Consider the following 27,010-nt stretch of genomic DNA (forward strand, 5'->3'; position numbering starts at 1 on the left):
GTGAAATTCTGTTTTAAAAAAAAAACTACAAAAAAAACTGCTGTTTAATAAGTAAAAAATGTAAAGATCAAAAAGTAGCAATGTGATAATCAACAAATGGCAATCTAAATCTTCAACAATTCTTTTTGCGATATAGACACCGCCTTGTTGGAACCAGACAGTCAGTAAGCAGTGATTGGACCGAGTCGGTCTGAGTTGTTGTTTCTATGGCAACCACTATTGTTAGTCAGGAGTGAGCTTGTTGGAAATCCACACTTTGCTCTTTCAGGAGAGTTGCATAAGTGAATAAAGTAAACTGGTGCACATGCCAGTTCATCTCTGTTTCTGTTGTCCAGAATCTAACGGATAACTGCAGAGCTCGTCTGTCCAGTTAGATATATTTCTATGATGAAAACGTCCATGTTGGGCACAAACACGTGCATGAGACGTGTTTGTCTGAGTTTATGCCAGCTCTTTCTGTCAGAAGTCGTCTCAGAAGTATGTGCATTCCTTCCCTCTTGGGAGGTGAGGGTTAGACAATCGGTCACAATACATACGGATTACCCTCTGGAGAATTTGTGCTGGACCTTTGAAGGCCAAAATGCGATTTTACTTAAAAGCTTCTTGTTTCTTTGATGGTATATCACTCTTACATCTTTGTCTATCCTGACAGTCCAGTCTTCCCGCCCACCTTCATCTCTGCTTTCTTTCCTTTTCCCCACCCATACGGCCTTTCTCATCCTGTCATTCCTGGGACGGTGGTCTGTCCCTCAGGGAGGTTAAGGGGCACTCTGGGTGATAGGGCAGTCGACAGGTTATGTAGGCACTGTGCTCTCCTTTTCCCATAGCTTGCCTCAAATGCTGCTGAACCCTGACCCCAGCGGGTCCTCGCTCTCCAAATCAGCTTGGAACGCAATTCAGGCAGCCAGACCCTATTCAGGACTGGACCTTCCACTGAAGGAGAAAGGAACTGCCCTGTCCCAATTGTGGTCAGTAGCCCTCCCTTTGTTTACTGGTCAAGCAGGGTCGGACGACTGGCTGCCACTAGTTAGAACAAGACTTCCGAAAAGCCTATTCAGCATGTGATTTGACCCCCAGGTTCCAGTGCTGACTCACACGGATCAAACGCTGTGAATCTCTGGGGGTTCCCCTCCATTGAGGTTTTCTTCCATTGAAACGTACCCTTTTGACAACTCAAACTGACAGATTTCTCTTTTTGCTGAGAGGTTGATGGCACAGCAGTGTTTCAATAATGTAGGAATTGTCCAACAGTTCAACTCAAGCTTGGATAGGTTTGTTCTTCACCTTTTTTTTGAAGCATTGCTTAGTTATAAATACTAGACGGGTAGTTAATTCAAAGAGGATGGAGGGAGGCTTTTATCTATAGAGCGACAGGAAGACCATGGATGATTGTCTTTTGTTTTTGGATTAGACCACTGCATGCTACTTTTTTTTCTTTTTTAGTTTTTTTTTTAAACATATTTTTGGTTTTGATTATGGTACACAAAATAAAGTTTCCAACCAAAGCAAATGTTTGCTTTTGAAGGAACCTAGACAACTTTTATGCTCAGGGATTATAAAAATCCTTCTACAAATATACAGATTATAATTTTATTAACTTTCAAATCATAATTTAGAGTTCTTTAGAAAAGGTGTGAAATGAAAAATGTGTTTCGGTAAATGTCTTGGTTCTCGTACGTTTTAATCTCCCTTTGAACCGAGAAAACTCCAAGTTATTGTCAACTTTTATTTAAAAAAATGTTGAATTAAAATAGTTCAACATGTTAATCAACAGTAAGCAATCTGTTTGTTCAAGATCCCACGTTTTATTGACTAAGTAGACAATCAAAGCTGTCCACATGTAAACAAAAGGTTGTAGGAGTCGGCTTCAGCAGGATACCTGTCAGAGGCTCCTGAAAGTGTCATCACTGATGAGATTGAAGATTTCCATTTAAAGAAAGTGCCCCTGAATTTAGATGACCTCTAAAAGAAATGGGTGTGTGTGTGTGGGGGGGGGGGGGGGGGGGGGGGGTTAATGTGACCCAATGTTTCACTTTTGACCACTGTGCTGTCACCATGACTGCTGCTTTAATCCTGGAAATGCACATGTGGTGTTTGACTCCACATCATTGCTGTTTGCCTTTGTGGAATTCACTGGGAAGCCCAAACGATGCCTCCAACTGGTTGTGAAAGTTAAAATGAAACATCCGACCAAAAAAAAAAGCAAGATTAAACAGTGTAAAACATGAAAAAGGATATTTTGAAAATGCAACAAAAGGACGAATGAATAAAATGAAACATAATACTTTTGTAAACGTCATGGATTCCTTAACACCAAATGTGTGACTATTAAAATACGAATGTTGAGGGTAAACCCAATCAGAAAGCTCAGAAAAAGCACATTTTAAGTTAGGTGACCCAACAGTTTACCCTCGTGTGTGTCTACATGAAGGCGGGTGGCTACGTGTGAACGAGTGTACAGACCTCAGTAATGCATGGTTTAAATCTTTTGCAGGGCGGGGGGACTTTGATTGTAATGCCGCGTGCTGCGTGCTAAAGCGGGGGCCCGCTGCAGCTTTCAAGCTGGTCAACTGTCAGGAGTGGAGCATGAAAATGAGGCCTCCGAGTGAAAGGGGTGGAGGGTCCCATTAGGGGAGTCTTTGGGGGAGGAGGGGTAGCTTGTGACAGACCTCCTGGGCTTTGAAGGCCCTCTGTGTGGGCTGCTATAGCAAAGCAGGCCCCCTTCACAAGAAGAGGGGAGAAAGGGCGGGCTTTGGGGAAGGTGCCGGTACATTGGCCTCTGCAGCGGGGAGCATGGGCTGATCGCCAGATCACCCGTTCAAGTCCCACAGACCAGATGTTCCTTGTCAGGGAGCTTTTGGCGTTTAATAAATTGAGTTACTCTATCTGTAATAGGGCTGGACAAACATGGGCACCCTGTCTCCCTTGCTGCAGACACATCCTAGATCTTCAGGTCTTTTAAATTTCTTAAGTCTCCTGCAGGTCAACCCCTGGTGAAGGGGCCACAGTAAGCTACTGAACCTGCCAATTACTTTCCATCCTGCCTGAGAGGGAGGATGTTTTCCTTCCCTTCACCCTGGACCTCTTACACTATAAAAGAACCATTCATGCTTTCAAACTGTAAAATCAGAGTTTTCAACAGTAACCTTGATGTCTAAATGAATTTAGACAACAGAAATGTCCTTGTACAAATGTACTTTGTTGTTTAATTGATGTGGGGTTCTGGTGGAGTGGTAACAAAAGCTGCTGCCTTTACCTGACTTAAAGTGTGCATTATTTCCATACTGTAGCAGCCAGATGGTTCGGAGTTCATCCATTTTTTTTCCAAAAACCCCATAGATTCATTGTTGCGTTGAAAATCAGAGTAAAAATGTGTGTTCATTGTGCAAAAGGGAGTCTTCACATGCAGGTCCATCAGCTGTGTTCAAAGAATTCCTACAGATATGGAAAGAACATTAGTTAGCTCTCAAAAGCAGTAGCATTGTTCCACCGAGAACACTGCATGAGTCTGTAAAGGACGTCCCCGTGCATCCTTATTTACGGTTCCTCTGGGGGGGGGCTCTGATCTGGCAGCGATCAGTTGACTTTGAAGATAAGTGTTCTACAAGTGAATCACTGCTCAGCTTCTCCTGAGCTCCACGAGGGAGAAGCCAGGGTCTCACCTGAGTTGAACAGGACAGTAAATCTAAAAGCAGCTCAGATTTTCTGCTGCAACATGGGGACTTAAGTTTTAAGCCCCTCTCAGACATCCACTTCTATCCACTGAGAGGACGGCAGCTGGTGCTGGTGCTTTTCCTCCGTTTCAATAGCCCAAAAAAAATGTTTTACCTTTATGACGATAAATGTGTTACTGACATCATTTTTGTGAAAAGATAATAAATGTGGTAATCAGGTATGTACCAACATAGGGGTGTCCAAGATCCAATCAAATAAACAGAAAAACAAATTCCCGCCACGCCAAGACGTTCCCTCATTCTTAAACTTCAAAGTTCATTATGTCTACCTTCTCCTTAACGTTCACACTGAACATTAATCGCATGTCATGGGCATCCAGTTTTAGTGATAAGTCAATGAACAGAGACTTGATCAGAGGTTCTGCGGACTGGGAGAGTCTCTGAATGAGCTCACAAACCCAGACATGGAGACGTGATTGCCGATACTCTCATAGAGCTCTTCAAAAGAAGAAACCTGATCTCTCTACGTCTCTGTGTCTTCCATGCATTGACTCTATGGATATACAGATATACAGTACTTTTGAGAGTTGGACAAGCGTTGCGCAGCAAATTGGACACGTCAAAAGAGAGCCGGTGGACATCAATTTGACACGAGAATCCCATTTGGTGTGAACGCAGCATTACAAATAGAGAATATTTTCCTATCACTTCTATTTCTTGGCCCTTCGTTAGAGCAGATATTGTATATTTTTGCTTTTAAGAACTTCAGTAATCATGTCTGAATGATAAAATAGCGAAATCACTTTTGCTAATTGAAAATCATTACTGTTTTGTATCTTGTGTCTGAAAACCTTTAAATTAGTTGGCCACAGAATTCTTGTTTCATCAGTTCTGCAAATCTGGATAAAGTCCAGAATGCTCTTGATCCTTTGGACACGCAGACAGGCCTGGATTCTTTCCCTGCAAACCAAAGGGTGAAAATGAAACTTAAATACTTCCTATACTTGAATCCAGCCTTAATTTTTTTAAACTTATTTAAATACAGTTTTTTTTGTCCTAGCATGATGAGGCATTTCTCTGTCCCTGAAAATCTGAAATCTCTGTGTTTTACATGAACTTTTCCATTCTGAGCTTTGATTTCAGCACAGAATAGCCTATTTCCTCCACTTTGATCTTCTTTAAGACATCTTTTTATTTTAGTTCTAGTTGTTTTGCAAAACCATATTAGCTATTCTCCTTTGTTTGTCTTTCAATTTAGAGACCATTAGAGAGACATGAGATAAAACCAGAGTCTGACATGCTCCAAAGTTTCACTGGATAAGCTCCAGACTTTGAGTTCTCAGGCAGAAATTACAACAAATGGAAATAATTACAACATAGGCCTGTTATGGGAAAACTGTAATCTGAAGAGCTCTCATTGAATGCCAAGACAACTGAATTTGTTTGGGGGTTTTTTTTCTTCTTCGTCAAGGATTTTTTCTTGATAACAACCAGCGCTTTTTCATCTGCACTTTCTCTGAAGTACCAGTTGAAGAGAAAAGGTTGTGCAACAATCTTAAGTCTTTGTTGAACCACCAATTACCTCTGCACACTATTACTGTTATTTTTTTTTCCATAAGTAGAAAAAAAATTTTAAATCTTGACCAAGTTTCTTGGTTTTAAACAAGTCCACTAAAGGCAGAACCAGAGGTTTCTTTTTGAGGAAGCCTTGGAATTGTTCACAAAGAAACACATAAAAATCCAAAGCTTTTAAAAATGTACTCGGCAGTCTATCGGTCTATTTATCTTTTGATCTTCATCCACCTTCTCTGCAATTCCAGCTTCCTTGGAGCTTTAAAACCATTAGAATTATGAGCTTGGCTATTCCTGAACACCAAATCTGCAGTCTGTGCTGTTATTCAAGGAACACTGTGCACTCTCATTTGTTTACTCCAATTGGAGTAATTGAAACAAGTCTGTCGTGCATTTTCCAGGAAGCGACATTTCAAAAGGTCACATCAGATTTGTCTGAAACTTGTACAGACTTGCAGATAGTCAACAGTCTCGGCTGAGGAATGGTCACTGCTCGCTGTTGAGGAAATCGCTTTTTAACTCGGATATTCCACTGTTTTCATTAGTGTGGCATCAGCGACAATCGCTGTAAAAGAGAAAAAGAAAGTGATACTAAAATTGAAAAACTGCAAAAGGTTGTAGTGTTGGTGTATACTGTCCATGCCTCACCTTCTGCAAACACTTTCACTGAACAGGTGATCGGGTCATTATCGTCTCTGAACAGGGCATGGGGCAGTAAACCTTTAAGATTCAAAACCACTTCTCTATTATTGAAGCTGTTACACCCTCGCTTAAACAGGCTTTAGGTTAACTTACTGGCCAATAGGCTGTTTCATCTGACACCTCCTTCACTTTGTGGCAAAGTGTTTGTTTTTTCACAGGCTTGCTAAGCGTTCCTCTCCTGGGGACCTCCAGGCTTTCTCATGTCTTTAAGGCTCTTTAGGTAAGCCGGAAAAGCAAACAAAAGCATATCTATTATAAGGTGAGTGGATCTCACATTACCCTCCCGTTTCAATGAGTCACCAGTGTGGGCCACTTTCCAAGTGACTGATATCTTCACAGGGGCCAACATGTCAAGAGATGGCATAATTGATTGTCCTGGATATTTGAGTATGCCACTTTCCCTCCCTGAACGACCCCATAATGCTTCCTTCTCCTGCTCACTGTTTGCAGATGTTCGGACATTACGGTGAAGCTTTAGACACTTTCATGGAAAATAAGCACGTAAAAATCAGAGTATCGATGATCACATCTTATATTTTACTGTGTTATACACTACACTTTTGATAGAAACTTAGATCCCTGATAAGACACTAAGAGCACGTAAGAATGAATTCAACTTCCTTCATTCAAACTGGGCTAAAATAATAATCAGTCAGTGTTGTCAAATCAATGACAACAGACACACACCAGTTGCACTCTGTAGTTAGCACCGTCTTAAAGCCTATTTTAACACAAATTTACTGCAAATAAGAGAGTCGACCATGGCCCCGAAGAAACGGCAAGCGACAAGTGACAACAAAGACATAAAAAAAGCACTCGAAGACTTAACTGAGCACGTTACAGTCTTGATAACGGAACCAGCAACGTTTCTGGAGGTAGCTGAAGAGATCAGTAGATTTTGAGACCAAAATGCAGAATAAGAGAACAGGATAAATATATTCGAGAAGCGAGTGGATGACCTGGACCTCCAAGATGAACAACCTGATTATCACTGGATTGAAGATCAATCTCGGGTCAAGGCTACCGCAGCTAAAGCTAATGGAGCTAACACTAACATTGATTCTGACTCTGGTGAGCGGGACGGTATCTTTGTGGAGCGACAGGGATTTCCCTGGATCTAAACGACATCGAGACCTGCTATCCGCTCCCCAGGAGAAAGGAGACGGATAAACCAGCGGACGTCATCAAGTTTGTGAATCAAAAACACAAACCAGCTCTAATGAAGCAAAGGAAAAATATCCAGGGATCTGCTGTTTATCTGAGTGACAGTTTGACCGGAAGGAATGACAAAACTGCAAAGAAAGCTCAGATTTGACTGAATCAGCAAAAAATTCAAAACACCTGGTTGAGAAACTGAAATATTCGTCAAAAAACACGGACCAACGACCGGTCCAAGGTTCTGGTTGTCAATTTTACGATTGGCTAAACCAACATGGAAGACTTTGAGAAGTATTTGATTACGGACATCTGAGCAAACAGACACAGTAATAAATATGGTAGAAAAGTAAAATAAAATGTCAAGAAAATCATGGCGTCTGGGTCCTTCAGTCTCTCTAAAAGTTGTCTTTGACCCTGATTTTCAACAGACCTCTGACCTGCACACAACTTGACCTCTACTTATTGAGCTGTGCTGATGACATCTTGCAGAAAGACAAGGACCCTGATAAACATTGTCTGCAGACATCACAGAACAGAGAATTTGATAAACTCTGTTAAAACCACAAGGATGGCTGTCAATCAGTGCCAGTCAGCAGAAGAAGGAACACCAGCCTTAGAACATTGACAGAATACGGACCTTCTCCTTTAACATCTTGGTTCAGCTGGGAAAAGCACACTGACTTTGACCAAAATAAAGGAAAATAAATAAATAAAAAAGTTAAAACATTAAATAACATAAGTCAGTCATTAAAGAAGATTAAAACAATAGTCGTTTAAATCAATGATTCCTGATTATTATCTATTATGCAATCTGTAAAAATAACTTGTTGAATAATTTCACAATATATATATATATAGAGAGAGAATATACAGCTTTTTTTTAACTGGATAGGTTATAATGATTTCTGAAATGATGGTATGTCTGCTTACATAACTGATATGTACTTCATCTTTTGATTTATTGATACTTATGGATTTTTTATTGGTCTCAACCTCTGTTGTTATAGTACAAATAACTGATTAGAAGTTAAGAACCGGAAAATAATAGTTTTTGTAAGGAAAATAAATAAATAACTGCCGCTCTGCAGAAGTTGTGCTGTAGGAAATTCCTTTTTTTTTTTTTTTTTTGTATTTGGGCTAAAGTGGCATAATCATAATTAAAAGACCACTGGGAAGGCTCTTTTAAAAGAGTTGCAAATCAAATTTGCTTTCTTGCTTAGTTTTTCTTGTAAGAGTTGAAAGTTTTCTTAACGAAAGTTACACTTTTTGTCGTCGTATTGTGAATTGAAATCAGATCAATTTGGCATTTTGGCAACAATTCCTGGCTCTTTCACCTTTGATTTGACAACACTGCAATAGTTTATCCTGTGTGCCTACATCGTTTCCATCTGGCTCCGCTGTTGGTGAATTCTGCCTCCATCTTTCCCAGATCTTTTATGCACGGAGCAGCTGAACCACGGTGAGGGCTTTTATCTGAATGATCCTGGATATGGAATGTTAATGGCACTCTGTTGCATTGGATGTCTGCCATTGGAGAAAGCACTTAACAGAAATTTGTCAGCACAAACTTTGAAGTACTGCGGAAAACACGCAGAGCAGTGGTTCAAAAATTTGAATTCTCCCTAAAAATGACTCCAATACTGTAGGAAGTTCATCACCAGTGAAGAAATCATGTTACTCGTGGCTGCTTTTTAATCCAAGTTTCATCATGAAACCTTAACTGCTCAAGGTTTATTTGCAGTTCCTCTTTTTAGACATTTGATAACTTGACAGCTCTGCATTTTGATGGAAATCTACCATAGAGTTTGGGGTTGAAAGCACATTTTTAAGTGAACTCGTTTGGTTTTCTACTATCCCTTTTGGGGATTGCAAGTCTGTTGAGCAAAGCATGCTGGGAAGCTTTGCTCTAAATAGGTGGCCAAACATCTCTTTCTTTAACAATGAGTTCAGTTGGTCAGAAGGCCAGAGCACATCTTTGTAAGCAGGTGTAAATGCTTTTTATGCTTCTTCCAGTTTATCCTCTTGACCGATGCCCTGATGGCAACACTGACCACATGCTGTTATCTGGCAGAGGTCATGGAGCCACCCAACGCACGTGCAACGCACGCCCATCCGTCATCCTAAGGAGCCTCAAGCAGGCTCGCCGCAGGTGACGCTTAAACTAAGCCGAGCGCGTTGCCTCTGAGTCACCTGAATCGCCAAATCAGACGAAGAAAAAGAATGAAAAAGTTATTTTTTCTTCTAAATCATTTCTATTCATCATTTTAGAGTTGTGGGGTTGGGATTATTCAATAAAAAAGGCTGAAAGAATTCAATGCCAAGTTTATTTTTGTTGCTGTCCTACAAATAGCTGGCATTCAGGATTAAGGCGTGTAATGTACTCAGTGGAAAAATACTTGCTCAGCACTTCTCTCTAACTCTAAAACCGCTGAGGCGATGTTGGAAAACAAGGAACCTAAAGTTTGCATTTACTAACTTTAATTTTCTTATTTTAATTGAAACATTTGGAGCAATACACCCTAACATCAGCATCAGTTATTACATATCTGTTTAAATGTCTATTTATTTACGCAAAACACAAACGACCCAGAGGTTTGGCACCAAAAACTGTCATTTGAGCGTCATCTCTCATTAAACACCTCCGTTCATTTCGTCGTCCGTCCCATGACCCCATTTTGACCAAGCTTCCGCTGTCCACCAGATGGCTGCATCTTTGACTGTAAATTTCTTTGGACTCTGGAATTACACGGTGCTCCATGAACAAACATCTCCGGTTTGTCCTTGCCTGTCCGTCTGATGCCGTTCCACGGGACCTCTGCTTTGTAAATCATGTTCCTTTTAGATCCCACACATCTGGGTTGGTGTCATGAACTCGCTTACAGAGACGTGTAAAGTTTGACGTTCTTGAGCGTAACTTTAACTCTGAGCTGTCTGAACCCGCTTTGACGTTTTGTTTCAGAGACGTTCTGCGAAAGATCTTGAAGGTTTTGCTCCTGTGACTAATGTTTCTCTCTGGAACAATTAACTTCAGATTATCAGGAAAAGTGTTATCGCCTCTTTGATAGATGGTTAACACACCACTGCATGCGCAAATTCCCAAATATCTTTTTTAATAATCCGTTTATTCAAAGCCTTTTATAATCAGCCCTCGGCTGCTATTTAATATCTCATTTCTAAGGAAACAGAAAAAATACTTTTTTAATGACCCATTTGACATATTTGTGCCCTGTTTCTGTGGCCTAATCAGGTAAATTCAAATATTTTATTTTGAGTCAAAATCAACCAAGAATAAAACAACTGTTTAACAGAACAAATGTTCATCTTTTTATTTGTATTTCTGCTTTCTGAACGTGTACAGAAAGTGGTTCCTGAACATGTTTTTATCCTTATGTTCCTCTCTATGCACAATAATATAGTTTTATTCTTTCCCGTCAGGCTTGTTATGATATTCCACGTTTGCTCTGTTTCTCAAAGAGCAAGAGGACAAACGGGTGTTTTATGGACTCCAGCAGTGGGAATCTAGTCAGACCGAATGATAACAGATTTTTTGACGGACCCACACATGCATAAGCCGCTTTCTCCCATGTGCAGGAAGAGGCCCCCAGTCTGCATGACCTACAAGAAGCTAGACGGAATGACCCAGTGGACGTCCAAGAAGCCATCTGGCAATCCAAGTCTTGTGTGGCTTACCGTTCCCACTGCCTCACGCAATTCCTTAAGCAAGCATAAGTGCGCTTAGGACGACTTAATCTCAGGGAAACTGGTTTGGGACACACTTGTTGACTGGCAGCGTGGATACACCCGCCTGTAAGGTCACGGGGTTCCTTCAGTCACATAACACTGAGTGAGTGTTTTTGTCAGCATGCCTTAGCCGTCTGTTGCAGAATTGTAAATCTCTGGATTGGTTGCGCCTCGTCATTGAAACGTAGCCCGTGTGAAGGTGTTTGGATCAATTAACTAGCGCGCGAACGGAGGATTATTCGATATCTCGGGCTGGCAGTTTTATGAGTGCGTTTGTAACGAGCAAAAGACTTGTCAGGGTGACGTGCTGCTGGCTGCGATCTGTGCCATGAAGCCGCGAGAGGAAGCATGAGAAGCCTGAGCCTGTCTGCACATGAACAGAGGTCACTCTTGGCCTTTTGACTGTCTGCCAGTGCAGGGGCCAGCCACTTCCAGAAGAGGGCCACAGCTATAGGCAGAGGGGGAAAAAAAGCCAGACAGGGCAGACAAGCCCCATCATCTGCAGTCTAGGTCTGCGGCCAGAGCCTGGTCTAGGGCAGCTCAAGTTACCCAGACAGATTTGTTAACACTGTTTGGGTCCACTCAGCTTTCTAGCCAGGCCAAACGCGGCTGAGGTGACTTAATCTGTCATTAAACTCACATTACACCCGGACAGAGACTCTGATCTGGGGGGACAGACGCTGCGCTCACTCTTCCACTGGCATGGCTGGCTGGGTTTAAGCAGACTTTGAGAAAACTCCCCCTCTCCTCCCGTTTGTGCCACACACCGTGGCACGGAAAGGACAGCTAAGTCCCGTCACACAGCTAAGTCATTTAGCTGCGTGACGGGCATCATCGTGGATTCATCACTGTTACCCGTCTCCACAAATCTTCAGTCTGTTGCTGTGCATTTTGACTCTGTCATTCTGAACTTGTTCAATCGCACAGAGCTGTGTCATGAAAGCCAGAGACAGATTGCAGGCTTTTATTATGAAAATATACACACGCGTGACCCGCCTTCACTGGCTGAGAGGCTGCTTTATGCCCCTCATTCTCCTTCCACTCTCATTAAAACAACACTTTATTCAAAATGGTTGCTTTTTAATTATCGCCATAGCAACCGTTGGCCTGGGGGTGAGACACAGGTGTATGTAATTTTTAGAAGAAACAGCAAAGGTAAAGTTTGGGATTTCCGTGGCAACTGAGGTTTTTCTGTTGACCACATTCCTAATATGCTCATACTGTATATCATATTGTTTCATTCAGCTTGAGCCAGGAATTCATGTATGACATTTTCAAAATATTCCAGTAACAACGCGCAAGCTACAGGGGAACGCCACTTTTGCAAGCTCGCCACGCCAGCGCCGATAAATATCTTGAACTTCTAATACTAAGCAGCAGCTTCCCAATGATGCTCGAGGAGTTGAGAGGCGATAGATTGAAATCCCCAGGAGGACTTTAAATTTGGAGCTGGTACCAAAGACGATTTTGGTTTGTTTTTTAAAGAAAATTTCCGATGTCCGCCTCTTCCCGAGGTCAAAGGTAGTGGTTGAAGACTTAAGCTGGCGGCATTTGTGTGGAATTATGTGAAGATCGCTCAAAGAAAGGGTTTCTATTCCCTTATTGTGCAAAACTGTGATCATTTCACACCTGGCCAATCCTTTGGCCCCACTCCTTTTCTGACAGTTTCTCCGGCTGTGATGTCATCATTTTTTGGGGGGTTGGTTCACCGTGTCAAAAATTCTTTTTCACTGGGTGTGTGCACATTTTAAAGTGTTGTTGAGTATTTGGTGGGCGTCAAATTTTCATTAATACACGCAGTAAGACAGTAGAATCGCAAAAACAAAGGGGTCTTTGCCGTCCAGCCCTGCTGCCGATGACACTGAAATGATCTCAAATTACTGAAAACTCTCAGATTTTATCATTCATTTTGTGGCAATGTCATCGTAAAGGAAACGTTGTCGTATTTTTCCCGTTCTTTATTTTTTCTACATTTCTGTCGTCGTGGGTCTGGCTCTGAAATTTAGAATCGCCGGACCCCGTTCACATTAAGCAAAAATATTGATTCCGTTATTTGAAGATGGAGAATGTCAGAACCCATAACAACCTGCAGGATCCATCAGTGGAGGTCTTTGGCAGTGTTCCTCTCTGCTGAGATTTGTTTCTACTTAACAGCTGGTTCTGCTTTCCCTCCAAATGTCACAGCGCCCCTCTGTCAAGAGCTGCCAAAGCCAACATATGAGCTTTGGAATCAGCTGGTCCGAATCAGAGGCAAAGCCAGATCATTTTCATATGAAAATGACTTTAGTCTTCGTTATTTGACTTTGTTCCTTTTATTTATTTGTTTACTCCACTTTCAAGCCAAAGTTGCAAAAATGGACCAGATTTTTCCTAATTGGCCAAAATGAAGTGACAATAACTTAAAAGTGATGGAGAGGAGGTTTTTGAAGCGCCGGCGGTTGATTGGCTGCTCACCTGGCGTGAGCGGCACTTCCAAACTTCGTGTTCGCGCCGACGAGCACTCAGGAACGGCGCCGAATTAAAATGCATTTATTCTAAGCTACTTCTACTAAAGCTATGCAGGAATGCTGCGCTCAGCTGTAACACAGATGCTTTTGTTTTGAATAATTTTCTTTTGTTTTTTTTAAACCTCCTAAAACGCCGTTGTGCAAAAGTTTTTAACTGCGCATCCATGGCTCGTGAAATGAGGACGTTTGGGAGGAATTAGACTTCATAGTCTAAAATCCTTCTTCTGACCGCTTTTGCATCTTTGTCCCTCCGTTTTTCTGCAGATTAAAAAGTACTTTGAGCTGGAGCCGCTGGCCCGGGGGAAGCGCTGGATCCTGGAAGGCAGCAGCACCGACAACCTGGTGGCGGTGAAGGAGAGCTTCGCTCAGTTCATTAACCTGTTGGAGGACAAAGACACAGAGCCTGCAAGGATATGATGCTAATGTTAGCAGACATTAGTGGCTTACAAACACCACATCCTGCTGCTGCCCACACACACACACCACACGCAGAAACACAAACATGTACATACTAGCAAAAACAACAGCTGTTGGCCTCTCGCTGAGATGTGTGTATTGTAGACTGTTTGCAGTCTCGTTTCTCAGTAGAGGAGTTCGCAGGAATAATGACGACTGCAAACGAGGCAGACAGCAGGTTTTAGCAAAAAAACAAACTTTTTTTAATTGTAAAGTGGTTCACCACTGTTTGTGCCAACGTGATCGGATCAGACACCAACACCCGAACACACACCTACCTTTGCAGGATGTTTGGTGAACTCGGTTGATGTTTTCCCCTGAGAAGTGCTGTAGGACTGAGAGCCTCTGTCCACAGAGATCCACCCACTGAAGTGCGCAGCCTTGTAGTTACACGCCAGTGTGTTACACTACGTCGAAAAATCTAATCTGAATAGTGTAGCTGAGTATGTGATGGAGTATTATGTACATAGAGACGCGTCCTGTGCTGTGCAGCTTCCTGTGCAGCACAAGGACGCGCTACTAGTTGTGAGACTTAAGTGCAAAGTGACTTTATGGGTTCATTTGGAAAAGTCTGAGGGCTTTAAATGTAAAACTTAGCTTATATTTTATGTGAACCTCATAGATTAACGTTTTATATATATAAATACATGTTGTGCATTCATCTGTCATATGAATTTCTTTCAAAATCACAGACCAAATGTTAACGATTGACAGAAAGCCACGGAGACATTGAAGTGTTGAGGCCGTGCTCGTCTTTTGCTCTTTTACCTGTAGATATGAACGTTTTTTTCTTTCTTTTTTGAATTGAACACGATCCTTCAGCACAGGCCGGCGTCTGCAGTTTCTCATCGGGGTGAAACACAAACTATCAATCAGCCGCAGGAACAGCTGCCTCTGACAAGCGTCTGTCCGACACCCTAATGCCTTCCAACTGTCTGGAGACCCCTCCCTGTCTGCCGTTTATCGCGCCGGACCCCCTATCCATCCGCTCCCAACCCCATTTCTGCTCCCCCCATGCCACCTCGGCCGCCGTGCCCCCACGTGGACCCCCTCCCCGAAAGTCGCAGTCGTAGTGCCACATGGTCGGTCCAAACGTGCATTTAAGAAACCAAAAACTTTTGACCTCTCTCTGTTTTTGTTCTGTACTTTGTCGGGTTTTTTAACACTTTGATCACTTTTTGTACCTGATGTGAGAAGTGAGTGGATCAGCGCATATGTTGGCTTCAATGCTAATAAATCTGTCGACAAGAAATGTTTTTCCACTGTTGCTTCATTTATTATCACCTGAAATGTTGCATTTTTTGTTTATTTATTTATTTTTAAAAAGGGGGATTTTGAGCTTTTCTAATAGTGTTTGCAGTGATCTTTTAATTATTACGATGTCATTTCCTAAGACCTAGTTTCTGCAGAGCGGCAGGAGTTCATTAGAAAATCACCTGGACCTTTGGTGCAAGCCTGCCCACACGTCCCATCATCCCTTTACAGCCCCTCACACCCCCCAGCCTGAAATCGGAGCTATCCAGGCGTACGGCCGCAGTGAGGAAAGCCAAGATCTAGTCATCGACAAGTGAACAACTATCTTCTAAATAACAACTACATTTTTCTTCTTTTGCCGTCTGCTTCCGATTCACAGTGATTTAAATAAAGAAATATTTAGAAACATCATTTTAAGCTCAATTTCTTTTAAATATGTCCTCCATCATCAGAAAAATGCCACAAGAACGTTAAAAACCATCTTTAAAGTGTAAAGCGGTGACAGAAAGGTTTTCGATCTCTGGTGAAAATCTTTCTTTGGAGTCTGTGATTTGTGAATTAAGGTGCGTCTGAGCAAACCTGACAGGAAGAGGACCTGCAGGAAAACGCAGACGGAGCCAAAGTCTGACAGAAACAAAGCGATCAAAGCGGAGAAAGTTTCGAGTGGAGAGTTAACGGGGTGAGACAGAACTTCCTGATAAAAGTACTGGGCTCTGTGCTACCTCTGCCTCCTCCTTTCTTCCCTCACTTTTAAATTAACCGTGTGGCTTTAATACAATGTGTGTCATGCAGGTTGCCCTGGCGACTCTTTGATCCTGTTTTCCAGTCCTTGCCTCTGGGACAGACGTGCTTCTCTTCAGTCTGCTGCACACCAGCTCTGGAAGCTGTTGCAGCCCTGAGACAAACCATGGGCTGCTGCGCTCATCTGGCTCCCCCTTTTCTCTCCCTGTCACTCTCACTTTCTCTCTATTTTAAGCCCTTCTTTCTCTCATTACCGTGTTTTTGTCTCGGATTTTGTCTCGGTCTCTGCTTCCCTTCGGTCCCACCAAAACAGCCTCCCTCAGGGTGGACGTCCAGGGAGCTCAGGGGAAGGAAAGAGGCTCAGGGCAAGGCCCTCCCAAGAGAAAGACGCAGACAGACGCTGTCTGTACAGTTGGTTTACTTTGCCTGAAGAAGATGCAGCCATTCCCCTCCCTCAGCTTCAGGGGTTCTTCTGCCCCACCTGTCTGGTTCCGCTGTTCTTTGTTGGAACAAGATCCATCAAGACTAAATATTGTTTTGCTGTAATCCGGTTTCCTAATCACCTCGTGATGCTTTGTGAGGCGAAAGTGCCAGAGACGAGTTGATGTAGAGTGTTCAAGTCTCTACAGGAGCTTTTATTACTAATTCAGGAGAATGAAGGGTGTAATTGGTGCCTTGAGGGCCACAAATTGAAGAAGAAGAAAAGACAAAGTCAAGTGCTGGCAGCCTTAAAAGAAAACTAAAGTTAATGAAATAAGCAGAGATCAAAGCTTCAATCTGTTATCAACCACGCAGTTCTGCTGCATCCTTCCTGGTTTATCATTTATCTCTTCTGCGCCTGACATCATGAGCTCTGCACTCACGTCATTCGTTTTCTGCTGTTTTTTCCTTCTGCTCTCGCTACGTGCAGCGCCTTCTATGTTTACTGGAGAGCTCTCAGCAAAAACTGGGAGTCAGAAATCTAACGGAGAAGAATTTTATCCCCCATTATTAAAAATATAAAGAATTTAACCAATTTTTAGATTTGTTTGTGGGCTTCCTTGTTTGTTTGTTTTTTAGAAACAAGCAGACAGAATTTCTGCTAGAATTTACCAGCATGAATGCATCTGACCTTACTTTTTTATTCGATTTCAATCAAATAAAAAAAGCTGTACATCTGTTTTCTGCCCTAAAATAAACCTTTGCTAAAATAGTTGATTCCATTTTTTATAGTCAAACATGCATCCCAGCTGAGCAGCTTAATGATCAAACTGATGAATAAACAAGTCATCTTTGTGAAATGCAAATGTGTGACCTGACAGGGAACCCAAGCATTGTTTACAAGACAAACAAAAGCGGAGATGTTTTCTTAAACTCTGCGAGGAATGTCCTCTCCTCTCCATCCTCTCTGGTCCACAGTGTGGAGCGGCCTTTCTGCTGATAAGAGGCTGTCAGAAGGTGGAACAGATGTTGCCCTGAAATCCATCTGGGCCCTGTACCCCTGCTTCTTCCTCCCACAGCTGGGACACTGCATTGTTGGCTCCTCACAGCGAAGGGCTGCTCCCACAAAAAAACAGGCTCTCCTCTGAGTCCTGCAACAGTGTGAGGCTGCGTAGGAATCAGCTCCGGTGCTGCTCTCACTCCCATCATGTGGAAAAAGGAAAGCGGGCTGCTGTCAGACGGAGAGAAGAGATTCAGTTTTCTCTCTGACAGTCTTCTGACTCATTTACATGTACCTGTTCTAAAACATAAACCGAAATGATGCAAAGCCATTGGTTTATTCCAAACTACAACCTGAATTATAACCTGTATTTGTTTTTTTTCCAAAAAAGTTTTCTATTTAAAATGGAACTTAGCTTTTACATTTTTTTATTTGTCTTTGCAGTTCAACATCCTGCCTCCGTAGAAATCTTCAAACATGAATAGATTTCCTCATTTATCATTTTTACTTTTCAAAATAGCAGTTTCTGCATCACTTTGTCGTTTTTTTTTTTAGTAATAAAACTTTATTCTTGTACTTTTTCCCCCGAAGTACGTGTTGGCTTAGCAGAAGCGTTTTCCTTTTTTGCCTTTAAATCATTGTTTTCAGATGTGCGGCGGGAGATTCCTCCGAGCTGACGTCCCTAACGCTGAGTGTGAAGACAGAGAGAGGAATCTCTCCTGTTGTGCGTGTCGTCCTGCAGGTTTGTGGTCAAGCTGTAAAACTAATGAATGGCTCAGACCTGATGGAGGCCTAATGACTTACACTCCTGTCAAGCAGTGAGCCGCTTCACTTTCATGCAACATTTTTTTATTATCCTTAACCTTTGTTGTTGTGTTTTTTTCCCTTTCATTTACAACCCTTTGTGGCTCTCTTAGACTTAACCCTTAAATAAACTTGTATATAAATTCAATTAGTCTTTATCTGAGTTGTTTCATCTCCAGAGGAAATTAGGAAGCAAACCAGACAGCTGCCCTTTCCTTCCACTCCAGCCAAACCTATTTGGACAAAAAGGGGCTTTGTTCACACTAGTTTATGGTAACTGGTAACCCAGACTTTCTTTGATTTTTTTTTTTTTTTTTTTGGTTAATGAAAGCTTAAAAAAAACATTCACTAATATGGGAGTTTCTGGAAAATAATTTGACCCACTTAAACGCGACTGATCTGTCTGCTGAACTCAACCTTCTGCTTCGAATTCTAAGAGTAGATTTAAAAAGAAATTCTGCTTCATACTTTTAAAACCAAACTCCTCTGATTGTTTTTTTTTCTCCTGGAATTAAAGCAGCCATACCTTCAAATAAAATGTAGGTTGTAACCGATGAGTAAAAGAAAAAAGAAAGGTTTTTTTTTTTTCAGATGTCTTTTTTTGTCGCTTAACTGCTTTAATAAAATCCTTTTAGTGTTATAAACAAAAAAAAGAGGTTTAGAAGATGATTGTTTCTACGTTTTGGATCAAATTATTGTATTCTGACTGTAGATAACCCACTTTTTGTAAAAAAGCTGCTGTTTTTTTAATTTATTTATTCATAAAAAAATGAGCAAACAAACAAAAAATATAAAAATTAACTATATAAGCTCAGGTGAAAATTTTGTTCCTGCAAAAACTGAATCTTAAGAAAGTAAAAGGACCTTGTTTTAGACAAAAATGTCTCCTTTTCTGTCTTGCAAGGATTATAATCTGATCAAGAACCTTTTTCAAGAGCAAAATCCTCTTAGTTTTAGAAAAAATGTCTAGAATTTCTTCCGTAAGGTGATGCCATTTTTTACCCCACTGTTTTTTTTAAAATTATTATTATCTAAAGAAAAATGTCCACATTTAAGAATTTCAACTTATTTGTTAAGGGGGCTGTTCGCCGGGTTAAACGATCCTAAAATGCCTAAAAATATCAAGATTTAAAAACTAAATGAGAGTTAGAGTTAGTCAGTGTTTTTGGTAATTCCAAACAAATACAATTTAAGGTGGTCCACAGATCACAATACAATAAATCCAGGCTGAAAATATCTAGCCAGATTTTATGGACAGGTGTGATCGATACTCACAAACTCCCCGTAACCTCACCTGCATGATTTGGTCATGCCCAAATCTCCAAGAGTCCTGGAAGTCATGGCTCGGGGCAATTTTGAAGATACTCGGACATCAAATTGAGCCTTGTCCCCACGTAGGAATGTTTGGTTTTCCCAACCCTAAAGTAAAGATGTCAGTCAAGCAAAAGCACTGATTTCATTCACCACGGATTCTGCTGCTCTGGAAGAGCCCCACTCCACCATCCCCAATGTCTTAGCTCTATGACACAATGCCTTTGATAAAATTGTAAAAAAGAATATTCCCAACAACTTTTTAAACGATGGAACTCAACCAGCAGATACTTAAAACTGGAGGGGAAGGAGAAGAAGAAAGACATTCACCAGTCTATAACTATTAGTAATTATTATTATTGCATGTGACTTAGCTTAAGGGGGCTGGGAAACGTGTGTTTATGTTGTATGAAAGAATCAAAATGCTCAATAAACCAGGCTTACAAAAAAGAAAGCTGAAAAAAAACATCTTTTTTTTTCTATTTATTTTGTTTTGTGAGTTTGTGTTGCAGGGGTTCTCGTCTCAAACTTTTGTTTTGTGAAAGTTGAGGAGATCTGGCGGTGATATTCGTCTCAGGCCACCTCTTGTTTTTCCTGCCTGGTTGAAAAGCCCCATCTGCGGGGTGATTCCAGCAGCCTTGTCACTAAGATTGTTTGTCCTGGGGACAAGATCTGTGAGTCCTGTTTCTCTTCCTCTCTCCTCGGACAGAGTGCTGATGGAGACCCGCATCCCAGGTGGCCCACACATCAAAACAGGAGGGTCCGTGGCTCTTGGTTTTCAGACAAACATCACTCACTTTCTTTGTTGTCTGAGGGACAGGGGGCATGGCGGTTTATCTGCAGAGGATCTGGCCCCCCTCCTGCTATCGCCTTCCACCAGCCCACTGCCCCATCCTACAGCTAAAAGCAAACGTCAGTCAAGGAGAAGGTGTTGCATTCCTCCAAAAGGTCAATTACCGGTAGTGGTGGCCACCGCTGGATCTTTTGCAACCGAAGACAAAATATGGAAACTATTGCTTCCCCTCCAGTCACGTTTGGGAGTTCCTCCTCCAATTCATGTCTGCTTTGTGGGGGGCAGCTAGTGCACATCCATGCAGCTCCTGACCCGTCTATGCAGGTGATTCCAGCTTTCCTTTGCAGGTATCTGACCAAAACTATCTGAGCGTGACCTTAATGTTCTGATCTACTTTCAAAGTGTTTCCAGTGGTCTCTTAATTCGTATTTTACCATTTTTAGCCTGTCGTTTTTGTTTTTTTAGGACATGGTTTCTGCAGAGCGGCAGGAGTTTATTAGTAATTAGGGACAGTAGGTGCAGAAGAAACCCTCTGCTGATATCCCATCATGCCTTCGTTAAAACTCTCCCGCTAACTTGCAGCCAATCACAACTCCAGAATAACATTAGCGGTGCAACAAAAAGAGTCGTGCAATATTGGAGAGATCCAGCCGTACAGTTTAGAGCCAGACACAAGCTCAGGTGAGGAAGATGAAGACGTTCATGGATCTATTTGTCTGGAAGTGGAAGCATCCAAATCGAGCGGAGCAGGGACACATTTTCTGCTCATTTCACTTTTCACTTCACATTTTTCAAACGGCGGGTTTTTGTCATCCCTATTTGAAAAAATAAATATTCAGAAGCACAGTTTGAATCTTAAATTCTTTGATGTTCCCCATCATCAGGAAAATGCTACAAGAACATGCTAAAAACACCATTTTCACTGGAGTGAGTCTTTGACGTGCTCATCCCCATTTCGTGGTCTTGAATCCAGTCCAGTCAGTTCCGCTACCTGTCTGGGAGGGTTTGGATGTCTTTACCATGCACTCTCTGGACTGTGCAGAGTTTGCAGGAAGGGCTGTGACGATTAATTGATGAATTATTTTATGTTCCTACAATCCAACCAGATCAATCTGTCTGAGGCAAGTCGTTGATCGAATCGACCTATACCTTTATCAAATCGTTTCAAAATCAAAAAACTATGAATTTAGCAAGGACATGTGACCATACAGTGTGCTGGAATGTTTTAACCCTTGTGCTATCTTGGATGACCCCACCCTTACATTGACGTGTTCTTCCTACCATGACAAAGGTGGATAAAGGTGGAAAGATTTCATGTAATCCATGGAAACCAGTGAAGGTTCAGAGCACTGTCTAGTGGGTCTAGATGACCCAACTCCCAATTTTAAAGTGCCTAGGATAGCACAAGGGCTAATAATGTTCCATTTGGCTCGTTTGGATGTGGAAAAACAACAGTGGGCTGAACTTTAGGAAACTAAAATGTGAATGGATTTGAGAAGAATTCTTGTTCACTTGTTTGTTTGGAGACCTATTATCTTGTAAGAAATACAAGGAATCTGGAAAACTTCACCTGCTCTGTTCAGTAACCAGGTATATATCTTTGAGTCACACTGGTTGAAGTTTTGGCCAAAGATGTCCTGGATTGATTTTAGGTCAGTGAATCGGATCGAAATGAACCGACTATAAATAAAATAGACAACCACACATTTTGCTATGAATGGATTAGTTGAAATGAATCGTTTGTTTGCAGTGATGTTGATGAGAAACGGGACGTTTCTCTGCAAACGGCTGTGGGTTTTTGGCGGTGGTGTGGTGACAGCGTCACGATAGACGGATCCGGGTGAAAAACTGGGAGAAGGAATGCCGTCATTTTCATATTAGCGCGGCAGTCATTTCCTTCTCTTTGCCTAATTGCAGTGGGATAACAAACATGCAGTAAGCGTGCTGCCACAAATGATTCATCAGTGGCTAATATGTTGTAAATGTTTAATCTTTGGCTATAGTGTTGTTGTGGCCGGTACACAGCGGCCCGTTTGCTCTTGCTCCGTGGCTCCGAGCCCAGCTCAGGAGGTGGATTAGCTCATTGAATCCAAACAGTTTATGGGGAAAGCGGTCCCGGTGACGGCACTATGTGGGCAGCCTGCAGCTCTAAGAACCCTCCATGAAAAAGGAGGAAGCGGCGAGCATGTTGTGTGGAGGATCTAGTAAACATGGTTCTCTGCAGAGAGGGAACACCTGTGTTTTTCCAAACTTTCGGCATGGAACAGACTGATCGCTGCCGGAGCCATATTTGGTAGGAGAGCAGTGTTCTCCTTAATCCTGCTGGAAACGAAGAAGACCAGAGTGAACAGTGGAAACGATTGAGGGAGCAGGCTGCGTTCAAATGCAGGTTAGATGGCGAGAATGAGCTTACGGCTGCAGCCAGAAATAGTGGTAAAGGTGTTCAGGATTAGGGTTAAATGTCAGGAAGGTCGAGTGAGAAACCAGTTTAGTTTGGCTTAGAGACATTAGCTGGAAGGAGCTTGCTCAGCATTTGGTCTGCTGACATCAAGACTTCTCAAGATGTCGGCACATGTGCCGCCACAAATAGTGCAGTCGCTCACCGACCCTGCGGGACGCCATATTCAACATCCATTTTAGAAAAAAAAGTAAAAAAGGCAGACTAAATGAAGTAATTTGAGCATCTGATTTCACTCACAAGTTATTTCACGAGTCTGACTGTCAACGACAAAACAGAAGAACGTGATCAGGAATGCCTTCATCTTTATCGGTCATTTTTGAAAATTAGGAGGCATCTGCAGTCCAGTAGCCCGGGATCACATGGCGACACGTCCCGTCTGTTTACTGCTGCTCCCGGGACAGAACCTAAACATCAGGTGACGGGATTAACCACGGAGAGACACACTGCTGTGTGAGCCTGCCAGACGGCACCTGCTTTTGTTCAGGGCTTGTTTTTGACAAGTCAACCACTCACACTTTAACTTCACAATGGAGCATTTTTATTTTATGTTTTGTGATGGCAAGACTTTTCATTTTCATCTCAACTGAAACTATTCAAGAATTTTATTCTTATTTAATTCTCAATCACAAAAATGGTACAGAAAAGCACGGAAACAAAACAATTTATTCTTTCTGTTATTAAAATTAAGTAATTAAAGCAACTGAGAGCCGAGGTATTGTCTTACTGAAATTATTTATAAAGTGAGAGCCTTAATAAATAATTTTGTCTGCAATGATCTATAGGTAAAGGGTGTTAAAAATGTTCAGAAACTGTTTAGGAAAAGTTACAGAACATTTTGAAAAAAAGATCTTTAAGAAAAACTATGTAAAAAGATCTAATATTGTCATTTTTGCAGGCGTCTTAACGACTAATATAGAGGTCGTGTCACACAGTCACTGTGTACATTATGTGTTTTTTCTACAAATAAAGTTTTGGTGTTTCATGATACATGCATGATATTTGTGATTCATAAGTGCTTCTTGCGTTCATCATCCGTCGATGTGCAAGGGTTTCAGCTGACTGGTCTTCACGTAAATTCGGTTTTGAGCTGTTCCAAATTTTTGGTTGCGTCACAATTATACAGTTTACTTGTATTTTATGTAGTTTATATGCAATTATTACATAAATTTTACACAATTGTGCATGGTTTTTGCGATTAGCATATGCAAATTTGTGGCTTTTTCACACATGTACCAGTGATGTACAACATTTATATCGCTTATACGGCGCACATATTACATGAAAATTACATAATTGATGCACAAATCCTTAATGAATTGCATATAAACTGTAGTTGCAAGTCTATAAGTCCAGCTTCATTTATTAACTTTTAAAAGAATTAAAGCTTTTGTTGGATAAAAAACTAGAAAATAAAATAAAAACCTTCATCAGAGGAAAATGTAGACGCCTTAATATTTTATGAAAATGCTTTTTGCACAACAGAATTTAGGGGAGTTTTATTCTGAAATATGGAAATAAAAGATTCTAAAAAGAAAGTTAATAAATGAATGACTGAAGCAAATTTCAGATCAGTCAAACAATCTGGTTTAATCTGGTTACACACCGTCTGGATGCGGTTTCTAATTTTGACAAATAAGTGATGAATCATCACTGGAAATGTAATCCTCACAAGGCTGATTTCCTTCAACCAAATAAACAAGAATCACATTTAAACTTTTACAGTGACATTCCTGCTTTCTGCAAATGCCCCCCCGCCCCCCACTGCCATTTCTTCTTTAAACCCCAGCACCCCAAAAAAACCAGCCTGGTTCACATACACAAGATTAAGTAGCAAAAGTGACATCCAAGACCAATCGGGCCACCCAAGAGAACCACAGCCAGCGGAAAGGCTGTCAGAGCCTCCTTTTGCAACATTAATCTTCAAGCCTCTCCCGCACTGCCAACTCTCATCTCCTTCAAACGGGACACGGAGGCAGAGGACTGAACTTTTCCCTCCCCAAAGGTTTTCTCCTCTCCATCAATTAACTCTTCGGGGGACAATTGCTCGTCCCCCGCCATGTGTCAGGCAACTTCAAACAGATGCGAAATAAATCGCTTTTCCAGACATTTTTAAAAATGACTTCCACAGTGTTTTGTTTTTATTTTCTTTTTGAGGCAGAAGTTAGGATAATTAAGATGATTTGCAGAGCTTAATTTTAGCTTTGAGGTCTTCAGGTGTATTTTTGGTTTAAACTATGGACAAGTATTTTTGACCAAACCAGTGAAGTGCTCGCTGGAGCATCTGAATGGAGTGCTTTTGTCATCCTCACTAACCAGCAGCCTCTTTGATCTCTTTCAGGAGAATGTGTTTGTGTGTCCAACCTGATAGCGGTGTGAATGGGAGAGCAGAGAAGATGAACACAGCAGCTGATGGAAAGCGGAACATGTGTGTGTTACGGTGTGGATGCCTTCAGTCCCAGGAGGGGGGCTTCCTAACCCCAAACTCTCTCTGGTCCAAGACCTGAGAGGCAAAGGCGCATGACACGCCATCCTTTGAAGAGGTGCTACGCTCAAATCCTCCTTGTGCTGACTTTGATGATTTACACTCCTGGAAATCTGATTTGTAAGATAGATACTCTGGAAAAACTTTCCTGATCTTCATCAACAAAAACATCAGTGATCTCACTGAGAGGAATTCTGATAAATGAGCTCTAATCAGACGTCGCCCAAAATCAACAAGCAGGGATGTTCTGCAGGACTGATGTTTCTTATAATTAAATGTTTCATAGTTTTGCTTTAGAAGAGCCCACTGCATACCACCACACTGACGTGACACAATAGCTGCAGCTACAAGTCCCAGTTTGTGCAGAGATTTTCATTTTTCTCTGCCACATACCTGGACCTCATTGTTGACTTCAAGTCTCACAAATCTTCATCTTGAGAGGAAAAGTTCCAGTCCTGGCATCTTAGTGAGAGCCGTCACACGTATCATCAAGCGCTGCTGAAGTTCATGTAGGAGCTGATTTATGTTCAGACTGGTTCTGCCCTGTTGACCTGTCTGAGCTTCCAAAAACAAGAGTTTAATCCAAAGCAGGAACCTGTCTTTAAGACCCCTTCCAAGCAGACTTTTCACGGAGATGCTCCCGCTTATTATTACTTTCATAGCTGATCTGCTTAAACTAATTTTACCTAAGTTACACCGCCCCCCCCCCGCGCGCACACAAAAGCGCTAAAGAAAAAACTGGACTTGATTCGAATGACGATGCTCAACATGGGCTGAAACATGAATGAAGAATCTGCTTCTTTGAAACTTTTAGTTGAAGTCGAATCTACTCAGTGGAGGTGTTCCTCAGGGATCTATACTTGGACAGGTTCATACTCCGGAAGAAACAAAAGTGTTGACTTCTACAGGACAACAAGTAAAAAATGATTTTAATAATTTCTTTAGATTGTCTCTTCTCCAAAATCAATCGTGGGATTGCTCAGAATTTTCTAGTGGGTGTGGTCAATGTTTAAAAGGGATACCATGTGACCCAAGAGCTGAGGTTTTTCTTTTTATTTCTTTATGTCAGCAGTTGTTTGCATAAAACTTGTGGTTCTTTTCCTTCAGTAACAACTCAAAGTCAGTCACTTTGGCATCTGATGCCCTGCTGTGGCTGAACTCTGTTTACTCTATGCGTCAAAAATTAAATCTTAGGTGGTCTAAGGCCATGTCACACAGCCAGTACGTACATTTTACGGATATTGGATGGATGAAAATTGGATAATTGAATTTAATTGAATATACGTGGAAGAAGTGAGAAAAGTTGTGGTCTTTGCATAAAATTTTTGACAGATGTATCGCGGATGAACCAAGTTAAAACCATGGAAAAAGTACGAATGAACGTAGAACATGAACGGTGCGTAATTATTGTGATTTTTATATGCAATTAATTAGTGATTTGTGCATCAATTACATAATTTTAACGTGATATGCACACCGTATACGCGATATAAAAGTCATACATCGCTGGTACATGTGTGAAAAAGTCGCTAGATATTCGTGGAACGGTCGTGGAAAGCCGCAAATTTCCGTATGCATCTCGCAAAAACTCTGCAAAGTCAAACGAACATAAAAATCCATCTGCGTACATCGACGAATAACCAACACAAAAGACACTTGAATTACGTATATCACGCATACAGGAAAGACCAACACTTCGTACGTTGAAAATGCGCAAAATGTACGTAGTAGATGTGTGACACGGCCTTTAACCCTTGTGCTATCCTGTGACCCCACCCTTACACTGACGTGTTCTCCCTACCATGATAAAGGTGGAGAGGATTTCATGTAATCCATGGACACCAGTGAAGATTACAAATCATTGAAGAAAAAAGGTTCAACGCACTGTCTAGTGGGTGTAGATGACCCAACTCCCAATGTCAAAGTGCCTAGGA

At 41.6% G+C, this 27,010-nt stretch overlaps 1 protein-coding gene across 2 annotated transcripts in view; it reads left to right on the forward strand.

Moving 5' to 3' along the window:
* Positions 1-15,066, forward strand: part of arl15 (ADP ribosylation factor like GTPase 15) — a 103,006-nt gene extending 87,940 nt beyond the window's left edge. For both annotated transcript variants that reach the window (XM_004072151.4, XM_011478867.3), the window contains exon 5: positions 13,619-15,066. In XM_004072151.4, the coding sequence (XP_004072199.1) occupies positions 13,619-13,771 (153 nt within the window). In that variant the 3' untranslated portion in view covers positions 13,772-15,066. The remainder of the gene's footprint in view (positions 1-13,618) is intronic.
* Positions 15,067-27,010: the final 11,944 nt, after the last annotated feature.

This window comes from Oryzias latipes, chromosome 9 (assembly GCF_002234675.1).
Source record: "Oryzias latipes chromosome 9, ASM223467v1".
Classification (NCBI taxonomy): Eukaryota; Metazoa; Chordata; class Actinopteri; order Beloniformes; family Adrianichthyidae; genus Oryzias; species Oryzias latipes.